At 43.0% G+C, this 18,548-nt stretch overlaps 1 protein-coding gene across 2 annotated transcripts in view; it reads right to left on the minus strand.

Annotated features, from left to right (window-relative positions):
• The window catches only part of VPS13A (vacuolar protein sorting 13 homolog A), a 370,607-nt gene that overhangs the window by 151,216 nt on the left and 200,843 nt on the right, over window positions 1-18,548 (minus strand). For both annotated transcript variants that reach the window (XM_073633920.1, XM_073633912.1), the window contains exons 32-35: window positions 16,539-16,706; window positions 10,144-10,451; window positions 7,293-7,440; window positions 5,049-5,190 (exon numbers count right to left, since the gene is read on the minus strand). In XM_073633920.1, the coding sequence (XP_073490021.1) occupies window positions 5,049-5,190; window positions 7,293-7,440; window positions 10,144-10,451; window positions 16,539-16,706 (766 nt within the window). The remainder of the gene's footprint in view (window positions 1-5,048; window positions 5,191-7,292; window positions 7,441-10,143; window positions 10,452-16,538; window positions 16,707-18,548) is intronic.

Below are 18,548 nucleotides of genomic sequence, written 5' to 3' on the forward strand. Positions count from 1 at the left end.
GACTTTTATCCTGCAAGGCTAGTTAAAAACACCTGAACATATTCATACAGGGGTTTGGTCACACTATATGGTCGGTCATATAGTGCTAAGCCCATGTACTGCAACAAAGTACCCTGAATTAGTGGGTCCTACTCTAGTAATAGAGTGGAAGATCCTGTGTCTCAACCATGGGAGCTAAACTCCTCTATGTGGGAAAACTGAAGGGGATACATCCTATACACTGGTGGCCACTAATAAGAGGTAATGAAGAGGGGGAGGGGTGCTCCAGCCCAAGAGACCTGGTCAGGGTCCATACAATATACAGAAACATAATTGGGGGGCACACCCTAAAATGCTTTACATTCAAGATGGTGCTGCTATAAGACCAAAAACAGTACAAAACAGATTACAGCGCACACATACAAAAATGACATTTATCCTGCAAGGCTAGTTAAAAACACCTAAACATATTCAAAAATACGGGGGTTTGGTCACACTATATGGTCATATAGTGGTAAGCCGACTTACTGCGACAAAGTACCCCGAATTAGTGGTCTCTTGGGTTGAAGCACCCTCCCCCTTCTTCATTACCTCTTCTTATTAGTGGCCACCAGTGCATAGGAGGAATCCCTCCAGTTCTCCCACATAGAGGAGTTTATCTCCCATGGTTGAGAACCTAGTCGCTCTCCCCTACCTTGTGTCTTTATGCCCCATGTTGGCATGGTGTCCCCCGTAGCATTTGCAGTGGCAAAGCAGTGTAGGACTGGTCAAAAGAGGGATTACTTTGACGCAGTTGGCTGGCTTAAACATGTATTGCAATATGTGTGACTAAAGATCCCTGTTTTTCTTTGCATAGGTTGCTGGAAAGAGTGTATAGCAGTGTGCAGAGAGTTCATCCAAAATTTGTAGTGGTGTAGTGCTTTAGTGTTTCTAACAGCTTAGAAATGCTTGCTGTGTCTTTAAATTAGAAGGCTGGAAATCTGTTGGGTTCTGTAGCAATAGACATGAATATGAAAAAACTAAGATTTTAAATGTCTCTGCTGAGGATTCATTTCTCCACATTGCCTCCTGTAGATACAGAGGAGATTAAGGTGTTGTTTAACCACTTGCCGACCGGCTCACGCCGATATACGACGGCAAAGTGGCACGGGTGTGCAACACAATGTACCCGTATGTCACTGGGTCATCGGCAGCTATCGGGTGCGTGCGCACCGCAGGCGGCGCTCGCGGGAGCGGGCCCGCGGGTCCCACAAACTCAATGTCCACCTGTGGCCCGCGATCGTGACACAGAGAGGCAGAACGGGGAGATGTCTATGTAAACAAGGCATTTCCGTGTTCTGCATAGCAACATGACAGGTATCTACTGCTCCCAGTGATCTCTGTCATGTTCTAGTGAGCCCATCCCCCCCTACAGTTAGAACACGCCCAGGGAACACACTTAACCCCTTCCCTGCCAGTGACATTTACACAGTAATCAGTGCATTTTTATAGCACTGATTGCTGTATAAATGCCAATGGTCCCAAAATAGTGTCAAAAGTGTCCGATCGGTCCACCACAATGTCGCAGTCACGATAAAAATTGCAGATCACCTCCATTTCTAATGAAAAAAAATAATAATAAAAATGCCATAAATCTATCCCCTATTTTGTAGATGCAATAACTTTTGCGCAAACCAATCAATATACGCTTATTGCAATTTTTTTTTACCAAAAATATGTAGAAGAATACATATCGGCCTAAACTGAGGAAGAAATGTGTTTTTTTATATATTTTTGGGGGATATTTATTATAGCAAAACGTAAAAATATCGCTTTTTTTCAAAATGTTCGCTCTTTTTTTTGTTTATAGTGCAAAAAATATTTGTTAGGGTACAACGTCGCACAGCTGCACAATTGTCAGTTAAAGCAACGCAGTGCCGTATCTCAAAAAAGGGCTTGGTCAGGAAGGGGGTAAATCCTACCAGGGATTTGAATCTTGGTGTGTTTGGTATGTTTCATATAGATCTGTGCAGTAATCCAGCGTGAAACTTTTTCTTTGTGCAAAATCTTCCTGTGACTGCTGCTCTCTCCTTGTGTAGGGTGACTGACTGGTCTTGTATTTGTTGCTCCCTGCAGGTAGTCTATAGTGCCTGATGGGTCCCTCCCACAGCTCAGCTCTCTGCACAGGTCAAAGTGCAACACACTGTAATAATTGTATACAAAGGCATGTGAATATAAAGTGCAAAATGGACAGAAGTGAGACTTGGTTCAAATGACTCTACACTGGAGCAAAAAATAAATAATTTGGGTATTTGGAGGAGGGTGAGAGCAACAGAAGGTACTTTTTAAAGCTACAAATACATTGAGTAGAGTAGGGATATGTATGGGCAGAATGTAAAAGATAATTACAGGGGGTCCCCTACTTACAAATATCCAACTTACAAACGACTCCTACTTACAAACGGAGGGAGACAACAGGAAGCGAGATGAAATCTACCCCTAGGAAGGGAAATTCACTCCTGTAAGAGTTAATATAGGAAAAAGGTGTCTTCACTGATGCTTTATCAGCAGTCCATGTTTTCCTAACAACCAAAAATTTTCAAAATCCAATTGTCATTGGGACAGAAATTGAGGTGAAATCTTCTGAAGGGGTGCACAGACAGCAAAACAAATGTTACAGGGGTGATAACCCTTCCCTATGCTATCCAAAATTTTAAAAATAGATCTTTTTGCCTAGAGCTACACTTAAAAAATGTACCTGTTCCGACTTACAAACAGATTCAACTTAAGAACAAACCTACAGTCCCTATCTTGTTTGTAACCCGGGGACTGCCTGTAGTGGGGCAAGAAACTCATTTTTAAAATTGTATTCTGTCACACCAGGTGAGCGATGGCATGTTCCACTTCTACAAGACTTTCTTAACCTTTGCTAATAGGAGGATGTGTTATATTTTTCAACTGCTCTTCTCCCTGCACAACCAAGGATTGGAGCCTGCAATTTTCAGTTCTCTATTGTGGGATGAGTTGAACTTAAGGGTTTTGAGAACATTAAGATCTACCACGCAAAAGAAACCATGTAAATGGTATGCTTTACAAATATAGCACCATGGGCGTCCGCATGGGGGGGCAAGTCCCCCTCCCCAGTGCAGAGTGTCCACGCACGCAGCCCCAAAGTTTCCACTTGCCTGCTCGCATTTGGCAGGGGACGAGTGTTGAGCAGGGGTGGACTGGGCTGACAGTTTCCTGGCTAATCGGTGCGGCTATCAGAGTGGCCCGGAGGGGGGGCTCCCTGCCCCGGGCCACTCTGATGTCCTTCTGCCAGAAGCGATCAGCCAGGAAACTGTCAGAAGGATCGGGCAGCCGGATGACACAGACCAGGGCTCTCCCGCTGAGACACGGCTTGTATATGAATAGCCAGTCGCTGTCAAACAATGTCTCACCTCCTGGACCGGCAATGGACTAGTGTGCTGTCTAGTAGAGTAGCTGGTCTAGGAGGCGGGACTTCATTTGACAGCGGTTGGCTTTTTATATACAAGCCGCGTCTCAGCGGGAGATCCCCGCTCTGTGTCATCCGGCCGGCAGATCCTCCTGATTCCTCCCTGATGCATTGCTGGGCACTGATGAGGCTGCACTGCTGGGCACGAATGAGGCTGCACTGATGGCCAATGATACGCTACCCTGATGGCCAATGATACGCTGCCCTGATGGCCAATGATACGCTGCCCTGATGGCCAATGATACGCTGCCCTGATGGCCAATGATACGCTGCCCTGATGGCCAATGATACGCTGCCCTGATGGCCAATGATACGCTGCCCTGATGGCCAATGATACGCTGCCCTGATGGCCAATGATACGCTGCCCTGATGGCCAATGATACGCTGCCCTGATGGCCAATGATACGCTGCACTGATGGCCAATGATACGCTGCACTGATGGTCAACGATGGGCTGCATTGATGGCCAATGATGGGCTGCATTGATGGCCAATGATATTCTGCACCGATGGGCAACTGATAAACTGCACTGATGGGCAACTGATAAACTGCACTGATGGGCAACTGATAAACTGCACTGATGGGACTGCACTGATGGGCGCTAATGAGGCAGAACTGATGAGACTAATGATGGGCGCTGATGAGGCAGAACTGATGAGACTAATGATGGGCGCTGATGAGGCAGAACTGATGGGACTGCACTGATGGGCGCTGATGAGGCTGCACTGATGGGCGCTGATGAGGCAGAACTGATGAGACTGTACTGATGGGCGCTGATGAGGCAGAACTGATGGGCACTGATGAGGCAGAACTGATGGGCACTGATGGGACTGTACTGATGGGCACTAATGAGGCAGAATTGATGGGACTGTACTGATGGCCACTGATGAGGCGGAACTGATAAGCTGCACTGATGGGCGCTAATAAGGCTGTACTGATGGGACTGTACTGATAGGCGGATCTGTCCGCCGCAATGTCGCAGTCACGATAAAAATCACAGATCATCGCCATTACTAGTAAAAAAAAAATACTAATCAAAATGCCATAAAAATGCCTTAAACCTATTCCCTATTTTGTAGACACTATAATTTTTGCGCAAACCAATCAATATACGCTTATTGCGATTTTTTTACCAAAAATATGTAGAATATATATCGGCCTAAACTGATGAAGAAATTTGTTTTTAAAAAAAATAAATGTAGGATATTTATTATAGCAATAAGTTTTTTGGTTTTTCTTAATTGTCGCTCTTTTTTTGTTTACAGCGCAAAAAAAAAAAACCGCAGAGGTGATCAAATACCACCAAAAGAAAGCTCTATTTGTGGGGAAAAAAAGGAAGTCAATTTTGTTTGGGTACAGCGTCACACGACCACGCAATTGTCAGTTAAAGCGACGCAGTGCCGAAACGCAAAAAATGCTCTGGTCATTAAGGAGGTAAAAAAGTTCTGCGGACACCCATGCGTAGCACATTAATGAGCAAAGGTGTACACATAGATCTATTATCACAAGAAACCATGAACTATGTTTAGAATGCTTAATGGCTTTAGAATGTTAGTGGACAGAGGTGTACAACATACAGTATATACTATATGTACCTGAAGAGATGGGGGATGTGTTTCCACCACTGCTAGATCCACCAACATTATTCTTTTCTGGGTCCACTTTTTCTGATGTTTCTCCTAGATTTTCATTCAATGTCCTGAGAATAACAGTTAAGTCCTCTTGTCCTAGCATAAGCTGAAGGGGAAAAAACACTTGCATTATACAAATTATCTCCCACCATAATTTAACTAGTTTTACAGTCACAAATTATTGTGAACAAGACTCAAAATAAAACACCGCTGAAAAACAGTCACACATATTTAGATAATAAAAGTAAGATTATCATTTCAGTTACTTTGGATAGAAGGCAGCCGAACCATAAAATATGTAAGACTGCAAATTCCTTGTGACTTTATCGGATACATAATTTATAAAACAAAAATGTTAATAGAATTTCTAAACAAATAGCACACACGCACTCTTTTTTTTTTTTTTTTGACAAATTTAAACATAAACACAATGTGCCGGAAATGATGAAACACATGAAAAAAAAAAAAAAAGGCTGCCTTTTAAAAGCTAGTAACCACCATGTAGCCAACTAGCTGTACATGCTACATCCAGGAAGCTTAATCTTCCATAAATGTGCTTAAAGAGTATATCAAAATAGTAAAAATAATATTTATCAGGAGGATATCCTAATTGCAAGGTAGAATACACTGCATCAAAGGATCAATAATTTCTTATATACTGTATAAGTTGAGTCATATGGGACTTGCTAAAAAATAGGCTCTTCTAGAGAAGGCTGTGAATGCGAAACAGAAAAAGTAATAGGAACTTCTGCCCCACCTAGGAGGTACAGTAGCATGTTCAGTATAGAATGTGCCAGGGTGCGCCATTGGAATCAATAGGTACTTCTACCGATGCGTCTGCAAAGCGATTCGGCAGCGGCGCTTTGTGGGAGCTTTTAACCCTTTATTCAGCAGCTAGCGGGGCTCTTTTAACCCCGCTAGCAGCCGAATAAAGGTTTAAAAGAGCCCGCAAAGCGCCGCAATTACAGCAGTAAAGCTCCGCTAAAATTAGCGGTGCTTTATCGCTAGCGCCCACCCCAGTGTGAAAGTAAACATAAATCGAAACTTGACTTTAAAATCAACACTGTTGCACACAGGCCAATAAAACATTTGTGGTAGATATTAAAGGTTTTGTGGATGTACATGAGGGCTGAGGTTCATGTTGCAGAGCTGTAAAGGACTCCAGGGAGGAAAACCCTATAATAATAGGGGTACCAAGTTCAAGGTGTTCTTTGAATGGAAAAGGGGAGATCCCCGCAACTTTTTGGACCTAGTTTAAAGAGCATTACAGACAACATATTTGGACCAGTCAAAATGTAAATATCACTATTTCCTGGAGTTCCCCTTTAAGTGTTCATCCTGCATTTACCTGTCAAATATGGTGGCAATCGTATAACAAGGAATAGTAGCAACAAGGAAAGTTGTGCCAGTCAACATATGCTATTTCGATGTGTATTTTTTATGAAGGTACATGTTAATTACAGCATATTTTAACCTTTAAAAGTATTGTTTTAATGAATGGATTATTGTCAAGCAATGCAACATTCCCCATTACATTGTTTGCTTGTATGTAAGCCTAAACACTTACATACCTTCCCAATTAACCACCATCTTCTCTTCCCTCAAACTTCTAAGTAGTGGAGCATGCACACTGTGCCCTTTAAATACTGTACACTAACGACAGCAAAGGCTCCAGCTGCTGTTAATCAGCAGCTAGAGAAGAGAGGAGGGGAGAGAAGGGGGTAGCATGCTACTGGGGCTCTCTGCTTCTGTGGATGTAAGGTAACACATCCATAGAAACAACCGGAAGCACACAACCAAAGGTGCCTCCTTGAGTCTCTGTAATGGGACAGAGCCACTTGAAGACAGGAAACAGGAACGGGGGAAACTTTCACAGGAGAAATCAAAAGCAGCTGCAGGATTAAAAGAGAAATAGACATGCAAACAAGTGCGGAGGTCCACATCACAATTTTTTTTTTTTTATACGGTTTAATATTATACCAACCAGATATAATAATAGTAATGATTAAAAATATACATGTGGATTCTGCAGCCAAAAAGAGAGAGAAATCTAATTATATAATATATTCATCCAGAGGTCATTTTTAAAATATCTGTCAACTTAGAGCACTTCCAATATTTCACAAATGTTATTTAATTAAATTCAGGAATTCATGCCCGGTTTCATGCTCCCTCCCTTACCCTCAAATTTCAGTGAATAAAACTTACACTCATGGGTTTGAGATGTCCAATGATTTTAATATCAGGAATGTCATTGTACCAGGCTGCAGCCAAATTGCGCTCAATTGTGATGTCCATATTTAGAGGCTGCAGGAGTTCTATTTCTGATATTAATGAACCCTTTTCATAAACTGATCTGTGGAAGAAAATAAAATTTGGTCACTCTAAGCTATAATATTCATAGGTACAAAAAAATATTCCAATGTGAATTTCTATTTTCATCTGCCATTAAACAAGTTTACAAGTGTAAACGCTAAAATGTGTTTATAGATCTAAAAGTGTCACTCTCTGTCCTGCTATATTTGTTTCACCCATTAAATGTGAAAGCAGTTTTACATAGGTCAGATTAGTCAATGTTTTGGGGCCTTGTAGGGTCCCTTTCCTCAAGGCAACATAGTCACTCTGTCCTTAAGGAAAGTACCTTAAGAGGTTTCAAAATGTAAGCCATTGTGACCTATATGATGCTGCTTTCAAGCAAAACAAAGATGACAGTGGTGCTGGTGACGACTTGTTTTTCTATCCAAATCTCCCACAGCACCATCTTTTGCGTTCGTTATGAGGACCCACTACCAAACATCGGTTAAGCGATGAAAGACATGCAGCTCTACTATAATTGGTTTATGCCATTCAAACACCTTCAAGAGGAACTTCAGTTCCCTTTAGCTTTGGTAGTTTAGCACATGCGCCGATAGGCTGTGTTTGGTTGTCAGATCCTGGCAGAGCCCTGTGGCACATTTGTGCAGGGCCACTGATAAAGCAGTACAGCCGGCCCTCCTGTACTGGGCCCGAGCCCCATCAGTTAAAAAGGGAGGCCTGAGCACCTACCAAGCAGGAGGGCCGGCTGTACTGCTTTATTTCAAACACTGATCCTCTTGTGCTTCTCCATGCAGTGCTACAGCCTCTCCTCCTCTTTCTCCCACTGGCTGTGCTGCATCCCCAACCCCCTGCTGTCTGGGCCCCCCGTGTGCCCCTCTCCCCCACAGTGCTGCTGACATTCCCCTGTCTTCTCATGCTGGCTGCTGCTGCGGGCACACAGGGGAATGTCTCAGGATAGAGAGCTGGGAAGGAGCAAGTAAATATATCATTTTCATCCACTATCTTCCTTTCTTGAATGAACGCACTGAGCGATCGGTGCTGATCACTCCTGTGTCCATTCATCACTGAAGCATAGTAAACTGTTTTTATTATGCTTCAGTTTGTAAATGAACAGGAAGCCTCAGAGTGCTTCCTATTCATCTGTGCAGCTGATGCTGCAGAGAAATGGACTGATAAAGCTAAGTCCCTTTCTCAGTCTCAAATGTGAGACATCAGGGGTCTGTTTAGACCCCTGATATTTCACCAAGGCCCCCAACAGGGCAGTTAAAAAAAAGTTAAAAAAAAATAAAAAATAAAAAAACAAGAAATTAAGGACTTGTTCTCATGTGCTTTGCTCTCGATAATGTCTGCCATGGCTGCGGTTGGTAGGTGGTAAAAGCGCAACCTTACGTGTGAACGAGCCTTAAGGACTCATTCACACAGTTACTCTGGCTGTGTGAATGAATGTATTGTTCATGCAGCTGTAGTCTGTTACTCTAAGGGGATGCAGCAGATGTACGAACACAGCCACAGGTCCTAATTTAGCAAGTATACAGGCGTGAGTGAGTGTCCCTGAATGCACACTGTCTTTTTATTGGGGCTGTACACCTGCACCCACATGCCTGTCAAATTAGGACCTGTAGCTGTGTTCATATAGCTGCTGCGTCCCTGTAGAGCAGTGGTTCTCAAGTCCTGTCCTCAGGACCCAATAACAGGCCAGGTTTGCAAGATAACAAATACATCGCAGGTGATATAATTTGCTGTTCAGTGACTGCAGTATTCTAGGCTGCATCTCCCCAAGGTAATACTTAAAATATGGCCTGTTAGTGGGTCCTGAGGACAGGAGTTGAGAACCACTGCTGTAGAGTAACATAGCCTGCCTGCGCAAGCCACGGCACCAATGTGAATGAACCCCAATACCTCTTTCATACACAGAGCTTTAGAAGGAATTTTGTTGCGTTTGTGTCCACTAATAATGATTTTAGTGTATTTTTAGCGAAAATATCATGTGATATTTTTTGGGGGGGTTCTGGGCCCAGTCAAGTAGACTGTACATTGCTCTATGATTTCTAACAGCAGCCTTGTGTCTGCGTACAGGTGGGGTTTTTTCTGCATTTTTGCAGACACACGGCGGTTTGGGACTTCTACTCTGTCTTTGTGCATTCGTGAGAAAGCCCATATGTGCGCATATGTGCTGCAGGGCTCAACTGGGACCCAAAGTCCAATGGCGCATCTGCACATACACGTAATTCAGGAGGGGCAGATGTCATTCTCGCCTTGTAGCACAAAAACCCAAAGCTGAAGAATGAAACAAAAAAAAAAAAAAAAATGTGAGAGAGAGAGGGCAGAAGGCAGGGGAAATATGTTTTTATTTAGGGTGAAGGTCCCCTTTAATTAGGTAACTTATACAAAACATATTTGATTACTACAACAGTTTATCTGTAAGCAAAGCTTTACACATATGCCACATACATCATCTTTGCCAAGTATTGTTATAGTCTTTCTGGATATCTTCTGATTGTTACCCAGTTTTCATACATAAAGGGGTAGATTTACTAAAGCAGGAGCAGCTGTGCATGGTAGCCAATCAGCTTCTAACCTCAGCTGGTTCAGTTAGGGTTTGGCAATAAAACCTGGAAGCTGATGGTTTCGATGCAGAAGCGAGCCTGATTTTGCACTCTCCAGCTTTAGTAAATAAACCCCAAAGGCTGATTTTTTTCAAACTTCTTAAAAATAAAGATTTACTGATATTTTCATTGCCTACCTACACAACTTCAGGTTACTCAGTTTGACTGTCATACAGTCAACCACTGGAGGAAGATTACTTCGGATTTTGGGTGTTACCAAAGAGAATGCGTTTTTAACTGTGATGAGACCTAAGTCTGCCACCAAAACATCTGAGGATGTAGAAGACTGAGGTACAATCACTACAGGGGCTTTAATGTTAATGTCTAAGTGAAGTCGAAAACTCTGCTGAGCCAGCTCTTTCACACCACTTGCTGCTTTTTCTGCAGCATGTACTGTAGCATCCGTTAATGCCTCCTTAGCTGCTTGAAAGTTATTCACGAAAGCCTAGAAGCAAACACAAAAATGTTAGAATGGCTGCATTTCAGACTCAGCTTGAAAAATCAATGAATCTGTATCTGTAAATCCCCCCCCCCCCCCCCCCCAATATCCCTACCAACTGAGTTTTTATAGCACGCACTTTACTCCAAGATATGAAATTTACAGGTATGTCAAAATTCCTATTATCTCAATCGTACAGTGCAGGACACAGGATTTGATGCTTAAATCATGGGACATCCCCAAGCAATAGAGTGGTGGGAAACAAAAACAGACAAGATTGCGGCAACGGGCCCACAGGCGGTCGTAGAAGACAGCCTTGAACCCACCCATAATGCAAATCATAAATGTTTGACATGCTTTCAAGGCAGGACATAAAGCGAAAATTACATTCCTATAGAAGGCAAAATAAATAGCCCCTGGGAAGCAGGAAGGACTGGCTTCTAGGATACTTCAAACCCATGTAGCATAAGGAAAGTAGGAGGCCCCCAGGGAGAACACAAATGGAGTCAAGGCAGAACTATGGCTGTGAGGGTTAATGAAGAGAAGAAGGACCCGTTAGCCCCTTATAAGGAAGTAATTTCTTGAGCACAAAGGAAAGGCTCTACCTGAGCATGAGCACCAGAAAAGGGACCCAGAGGGGCACAGAAAATCACAATGGCGATGAAGCAGAGTAACTGTTTGCAAAAGGGAACGTACAAGTAGTGCAAAGACAAGGTGTTAGGGAGAGGATATACGAGGTCTAACCAAGACCAAGGGCTGGGTGTTTTGCAAGTTTCAGTATGAAAAATGGGAACACTTTCTAGAACTACCTATAGTTGTTGGTCTAGATCAGGGATATGCAATTAGCGGACCTCCAGCTGTTGCAGAACTACAAGTCCCATGAGGCATAGCAAAACTCTGACAGTCACAAGCATGACACCCAGAGGCAGAGGCATGATGGGACTTGTAGTTTTGCAACAGCTGGAGGTCCGCTAATTGCATATCCCTGGTCTAGATGATCAGGCAGAAGCCTTGCTACTATTGTAGACTTCACAACAAGGCTACAGGACACAAGTCAGTAGGATGGTTGCTGCAGTAATTTGAATAGATATTTTTATTTGTTTTTTTTTTTAAATATATTTATTAAAGTTTTAACATACAGAAGAAAAAACTCAACAAAAACAAAATAAACCAAAAAGTGAGAAATGTGTGTTACCCACGCAGGGGTGCTGGAGCAAAATTAACACAGGACTAACTATTGCTTGCATGGATGGCACATGGGTTAACAAGGTGTGGTTATACAGTAACATTACATCAAGCAGGGTTGTATGAAATCAAATAACAGTAGCACTTATCGAGATCAAACACTCTTTTACATATGTGTCCTCAGAGTGGAAGGCTGCTTACCAAGGTTCTCCAAAAGGAGATAGTGGGGGAACTTGCTTCTTCCAGTGAAGTGCGATAGCTTTTCTAGCATAGAAAAGAAGGCGGCTAACCAATGTTCTCTCTACTACAGTAGGAATCAGATTTTCTACCAAACCCAGGATACAGATTTCCATGGAGGAAGGTATATTGGTTATTAACACTGTGTTGGTTACGGTTAACACTTCTGACCAAAATCCGGCGATAACCGGGCAAGACCATAAAATGTGACAAAAATCAACCAGGGAATGGCTGCATCTCCAACACTCTGCAGGATGAGATGTAGTCTAGATGGTGTAAAATAGGCCCTGTGGACAATACTGAACTGAACTAGCTTGTCCCGTGAGGAGACCAGAGTATGGAATGGGAGGTCCCAAATGTCACCATCTTTCAGGTGGTGGATATCATGCTGCCACTTAGCTCTAAGGCCAGACAAAGTGGGAAGAGATATTGAAAGTAGGTGGGCATAGAGGTAAGAGGTGGGTCTATATGAAGCACTCGTTTCAAGGGCTTACTAGGGAGGCTTGTGGGAACTGGCTGGAAAAGGCATGGGAGAGCTGCTGATAACGAAACAAATAATGAGGAGGAAGATTGAAATCCGACGATAATTGTGACCAGGGCTTCAGCATGGCGCCAGATGTAATTTGTGAGATGCTCTTTACATTGAATCTGGCCCATGCACTCGGATCAGGTAGCACATAAAAATGGGGCATAGATGGGTTTAGCCAGAGCAGAGTAGTAGGCGAAACTGCTCCTTCCGGAAGATGTTCACATCAGAAGCCAGCTTTCCAGGCTCTGATGGTAGTGAGCACCGAGGGAATGAGTGGGTATGAAGTTTTAAGGCCTCTGAACAAAAGAAGTTGCAATGCCTCTAGGGAAGAGACCACTGCAGCCTCTAGCACGGTAGAGGTATTAGAACAGTCAGGGGAGAACCACCAAGCTGCTGTCACCAGCTGGGTAGCAAAAAAAATACTTGTGGCATTGAGGGAAAGCCAAGCCCCCTTGGTTGGGCGCATCAAGGTGGACAGCTTGTAACGCGGAGGACTAGCACCCCAAAAGGAAAGAGGAAAAAGTTTGGTTGAAACGATTAAAAAAAAACACTTCAGGATCCAAGAGGGGGAGTGGCGGAATAAGTATGTGAATTTAGAGAGAATTTTCATTTTAATTAAGTTTGTTTGGCCCAAAAGTGACAACTGCAGTGACTCCCATGCCTTTAGCTTCCGTATGCAATACCAGGGTGAGATTAAAGGGAAGGTAATCTAAGGCTATATGGGAAATCAGAACCCCTAAGTATTTGAAGTCTTCTACCCACAGAAGTGGTAGATCTGGAGGGGCCAAGCTACAGGCCCCGGGATCAATGGAAACAGTAAGGACTTAGTCCAGTTAACTTTGAGTTGTAATGCAGCCTGGAGGGAGGAGCCCACATCGCTGAGGAATAGCAGAAGGTCATCCACAAATAGGGCAACCCTTTCCTCCAGCCAGCCTTTAATTGCAGAGGAAGTGCGAAGCACTTCTGCTACTGGTTCGAATTGCTATGGCAAAAAGGGCTGGAGAGAGAGGGCATCCCTGGCTGGTACTTCTATGGTGACGAAAGGGAACTGACAAACCACCACCCAAACTGACTGAGGCCGTTGGGCTACTATATAGGCCATTTTATAAATAGTAAAGGGAAACTCATTCGTCCAAGTATTTCCCACAAGAAAGGCCACTCAATAGTATCAAAAGCCTTCTCGATGTCTAGGGAGACCCCCACTGTAGATCCCGCATTTAAATGCTGTATGTGAATGTCCGTAAACAACAGACGAAGATTTATGTTGTTGGCTTAGTGAGCCATAAAACCTGTTTGGTCTAGGTCTATTATCATTGGTAGCATCTTTTGCAGCTTTAAGGTTAAGAGTTTAGTTAAAATTTTTAAATCATTGTTTAACAAAGCAATTAGCCTGTATAAGGCGCATATACTGGGGTCTTTGGGCGGTTTGTGTATAAGGATTTTATGAGCATGACACAGAGGGAGGGAGAGCTCCCTCAGCCAAGCAGTGGGTAAATAATGCAGCTAAGATAGGGGCCAAAAGATTGCAGTGGGTCTTGTAAAAATCTATAGGGAGACGATCAGGACATGGGGCTTTCCCAACAGGGAATGACAGTAATCTCGTCAAGGGTGATGGGGCATACTAGAGCCTGCCTTTTCTCATCAGATAATCACCCAAGGCAAAGTTGGTCTAATAAAAGAGGGGGGGTGTGAAATCTTGCAGAAGAGTGGAAGTATATAAAGTATTGTAATAATGGCTCAAGTATATCCTCATGTGTGGAGACCTTGTTCCCTACAGGAAGTTGCATCTCCGAGATAGAGGTAAGAGGCTTGTCATGTTGAGCTAGTAGAGCTAATAGTTGGTCGTTCTTGTCACCCTGTTCAAAGGAGGATTGTTTGATCCTGTACTGCTCTAGATGGGTCAGTTTCGGCAATTGTAAATTCAGCTCTCTCTGGGCTGCTTGCAAATAAATGAAATTGTCGGTATCTGGATTGTCGTTATAGACCTCCGATTGATCTGCTACTGATTTCTGGAGAGACTTAGTCGCCTTGAGATCTCTATGGGTGGCGGAGATAGAAGATATATATTGGCCTCTAGTGAAAGCCTTAAAAGGCATCCCATGTGGTTTCTGGAGAGGAGAACCCCTGGTTGACATCCCAGTATTTGGACAATTCGGAGGGTATGTTATCTACAATCTCCAAATGGGAGGTCCAATGTGGGGCCAAAAGCCATTGGGATGCATTGCGAGAGGCGGAGGTGCGCAGAAGCAGCTCCAAGGATGCGTGACCAGATAAACCACTAGGTAAGTATGTGGCCTCTTGAACATCTGTCAACAGAGAGGGGTTGGCAAACACGAGGTCAATAAGTGAAGAAGTTTTAGGGGTGAAAGAAAAACAAGAATAAGAGCGGGAGGTCAGGTTTTTTGCATATGGGGCTGTGTAGATGCAGACTGGTTAGGGTGCCCATGCTGACCCATGTCCATGGCTAAAAGTACCTACGATAAGAAAAATAATAAGGTCTGATGTCACCCTTATAACACCTCCATCCCTATTACAATACATAAAAACATAGAAATCACCCTGGGACTTTAAGTGAGGTGAGAGAGGTTAGCCAATATTTAAAACAAGAGTAGAAGAATCTCAACTTATTGCAAAATATCATGCATATAAAAGTAACAGCAATAAATATAAATTTGCCAAGCCGATAGGTGTACATACACAGTGGAGGCATATGGAATGAATGGTCAGAGAGGTCTACAAAAAAGGCCTCATACTCACCAAAGGGCTGAGCCAAATCACCAGTCACTGAGTATCCAGACGGTGTTAGCAACAAACATCCAGCACGTGAGCTGAGGAGGCGGAGAATACAAAGGCCACAACAGGGGGACATCCGGAGGACTAACATGGCCTGGGTGGTGGTGTGTGTCCCTATGGTCTCAACTTGTCCATATTGGATGACCGCTACAAAATATATGTAAATATGTAAATGTATACGTGTCAGAAGACACACTAATGGCAAATAAAGCTTAATGCAATCGATTTGTGTAAAATTGTATATACACGTATATGTGTCAGAAAGCACTTCCATAGTAAATTAAGCTTAATGTGGTAAATTATTATGATTAAATGTATATAGTATAATATATATGAACCAGCATGGTTGAGAAGCTGGTGCAGACAGGGAAACTTATATTGCAGATACTATAATTATGCATCCAGCCCTGAAGACGCAAGCGTGGTCTCACGTCATTGATGCTTGTATCTTGCTTTTTTTACATTTTTGTACAACTGTATGTGGATTGTTATTGTTTTACTGTGTCTGTACACCTATGGGCTTGGACAATTTATATTTATTGCTGTTGCTTTTATATGCATAATATTTTGCAATAAATTGAGATTCTTCTACTCTTGTTATGAATATTGGCTAACCTCTCTCACCTCACTTTAAGTCCCAGGGCGATTTCTATGTTTTTATGTACGATAGGCACATGAGCATCAAACCTGGACCATGGAGCAATGGCAGAAGGTGGCCTGGTCTGATAAATCACATTTTCTTTTACATCATGTGGATGGCCAGGTGCGTGTGCATCACTTTCCTTGGCAAGAGATGGCACCAGAATGTACTATGAGAAGAAGACAAGCTGGCAGGGGGCAGTGATCTGCTATTGAAAAATTGATGCCATATACCACAACATACCTTCAGGGGTCTAGTGAAGTCCATGACCCAATGTGTCAGGGCTGTTTGGTGACAAAAGATAGACCTACTCAATATCAGGTGGTAGGTGAGCATGATGTTATGGCTGATCGGTGTATAAATAGGTTGTGTGGTTTTTATTGCAGCTCTGGGTACTAGGCACAATTATGAAAAACAAAACAACCTTATTTTAGTGCATTCAGCGTTTGGGACTGCAATAATGTGAACAGATCATGATTTTCCCAGAAAAGCATTTTACAAAATAGCCACAGGCCATCAACACTGTGCAAATGTGCTGTATGGTAAATCGCATGTAATCCAGTTGATAAATCTGTCAGCATGGAATTACACAAAACTCAGGACCAAGTAGACTAGGTGGACTTTCTGGATGTATCACAAAATGTCAGTGATAGCATTGCCAATTAACAGACTGCATAAACATGTATTAACATTATAAATGCATATTTACCAATATTGCTGAAACAAATTTGTTGACAAAGATTACTTGTATGCAACCAACTGTTAGCGTGATTTCGCTATCCACTACACCCATATTGGTGTATGCATCCCCTTCAGTAGCATCAACAAAGGAGACCATCTTAAAATTGAAGACTTCATTTCCAATGATGTAAACAGCCTACATTAGTGACAAAAAGAATTGTAAAAAAAAACGTCAGTTTTGCACAACATAACCACACTTCTTGTTTAGAAAAGAAATGCAAACAAATGCAAGGTTCTGCTACAACATATCACACTTTTTATGCATTGTTAAAGTTTGGTTAACATAACGAAACTAACAAAGACCTTTGACAGATGGCATTTCACAGCAAAGAGAATAAACCGTTGCATGTTCTTTTCTTTTCTGGATTCAGGAGGTTTGCATACATATGAGTGCTTTACCAAATCACTATAGATTTGTGTCAATTTCAGCGTATAACTCTTGGGAGAGAGCTAACATGTTATACTTACCTGCTCTGTTGCAGTGAATTTGCACACAGCAGTCCGGATCCTCCTCTTCTTGGGTCCCTCTTTTGTGATCCTGGCCCCTCCCTCCTGTTCAGTGCCCCCACAGCAAGCAGCTTGCTATGGATGTTAGGAAAACTCCTGCAAGCAGCATCTTTGGGGCAGTTTGGGAGTGTTGTATACAGAACGCACTGCCCATTGAAATGAATGGCTAGCCTGAAAAGCACTTTGGAAACGCTGCAACATGGGCTCTTTTAACCCCTTCTTCGGCCGCTAGTGGGGATTAAAAGCGCCCCACTATCGGCCGAAAAGCGCTGCTTAAACAGCAGTAAAGTGCCACTAAAACGAGCAGTGCTTTACAGCTAATGCTCGGGCGGCCCCAGTGTGAAAGGGGTCTAATAGTAGACATAAAGCTTCTGGTTTGCAGGCCTAACAAGTAGAGCAACATGTATAAACCCCTTAAAAGCATGAATCAGCAAATGATTAGCAAGAGAAAGTTAAAAACGGAACAGACAGTGCAAAAACCTGAATACTGGTGGTGCTAAGGCCCAAATGTGGTTCCACCACCAAATACAAGGGGAAAAGAACATGGCCCAATCAAAAGGCATATGGAAAAACACATATTCTATGTTTAATAATGAACCTAGCAAAAACTAAATGTGCATGCTGTTAGCACGATCAGCATTACTAAATATGACATTCCTGTCTCTCAGGGCTTCAACGGTGACAGCTTCCTTGTGGGCTCACACACGTGGGTTCAAGATCCTAGTCCAAACATTGGTCCAGATATCTAATGCCTGCAGTACCTCTGAGACATAAAACTCACAGAACTGGGGTGAACATCCTTGGAACCAGAGACAAGGTCAAATGGTTGCCAAAAACTCTGAATCATGAAAGAAAATGTTGACACCGCAGAGAAATGGGAAGGCATAAAGTAAACAATTGGGCAGAGGACAAACTATTTTTTAGCCTCTGAAAAAGAACTCATTCTAGAGTCGGCTATTTGAGCTTCCAAAATCTTTAAACATCTACCATATGACTCCTCGCCTTCAGGGCTGGTTCACGCCAGCTGCTACACTGCAGCACAGTGACTCGTGTGCAGTGCGAAAAAGTACTGCATGCAGTATCAGAATATACGAAATATATTTTTTGTGCCACACTCATCTGGTCAACACAATAAATAAGCTGCCAATGTCAGCCACTAACAAGTTTTGCTTTTTGACCTGGACCAGTCAGTCAAGGTCTGAGAATGAGAGCTACACACAGAGCTGCATCAGGGAGTGAGCCCACATAGTAAGCAGCTTGCTATGGTGGGCACTCGGCAGGGAGGAGGAGCCAGATGTGCCAGTGGGCGACCAGGGAAGAGGGGGGGGGCTGCTCTGTGCAAAACCACTGCTCAGAGCCGGTAAGAATGACATGTTTGTTATTGAAAAAAAATGTGGGTTTACAATCACTTTAAGGCCTCATGCACACGGACGTTTTTACAGCTGCTTTTTTGAGCGTTTTTTGCAGCTTA

The sequence above is a fragment of the Aquarana catesbeiana genome, linkage group LG01, assembly GCF_042186555.1.
Source record: "Aquarana catesbeiana isolate 2022-GZ linkage group LG01, ASM4218655v1, whole genome shotgun sequence".
Classification (NCBI taxonomy): Eukaryota; Metazoa; Chordata; class Amphibia; order Anura; family Ranidae; genus Aquarana; species Aquarana catesbeiana.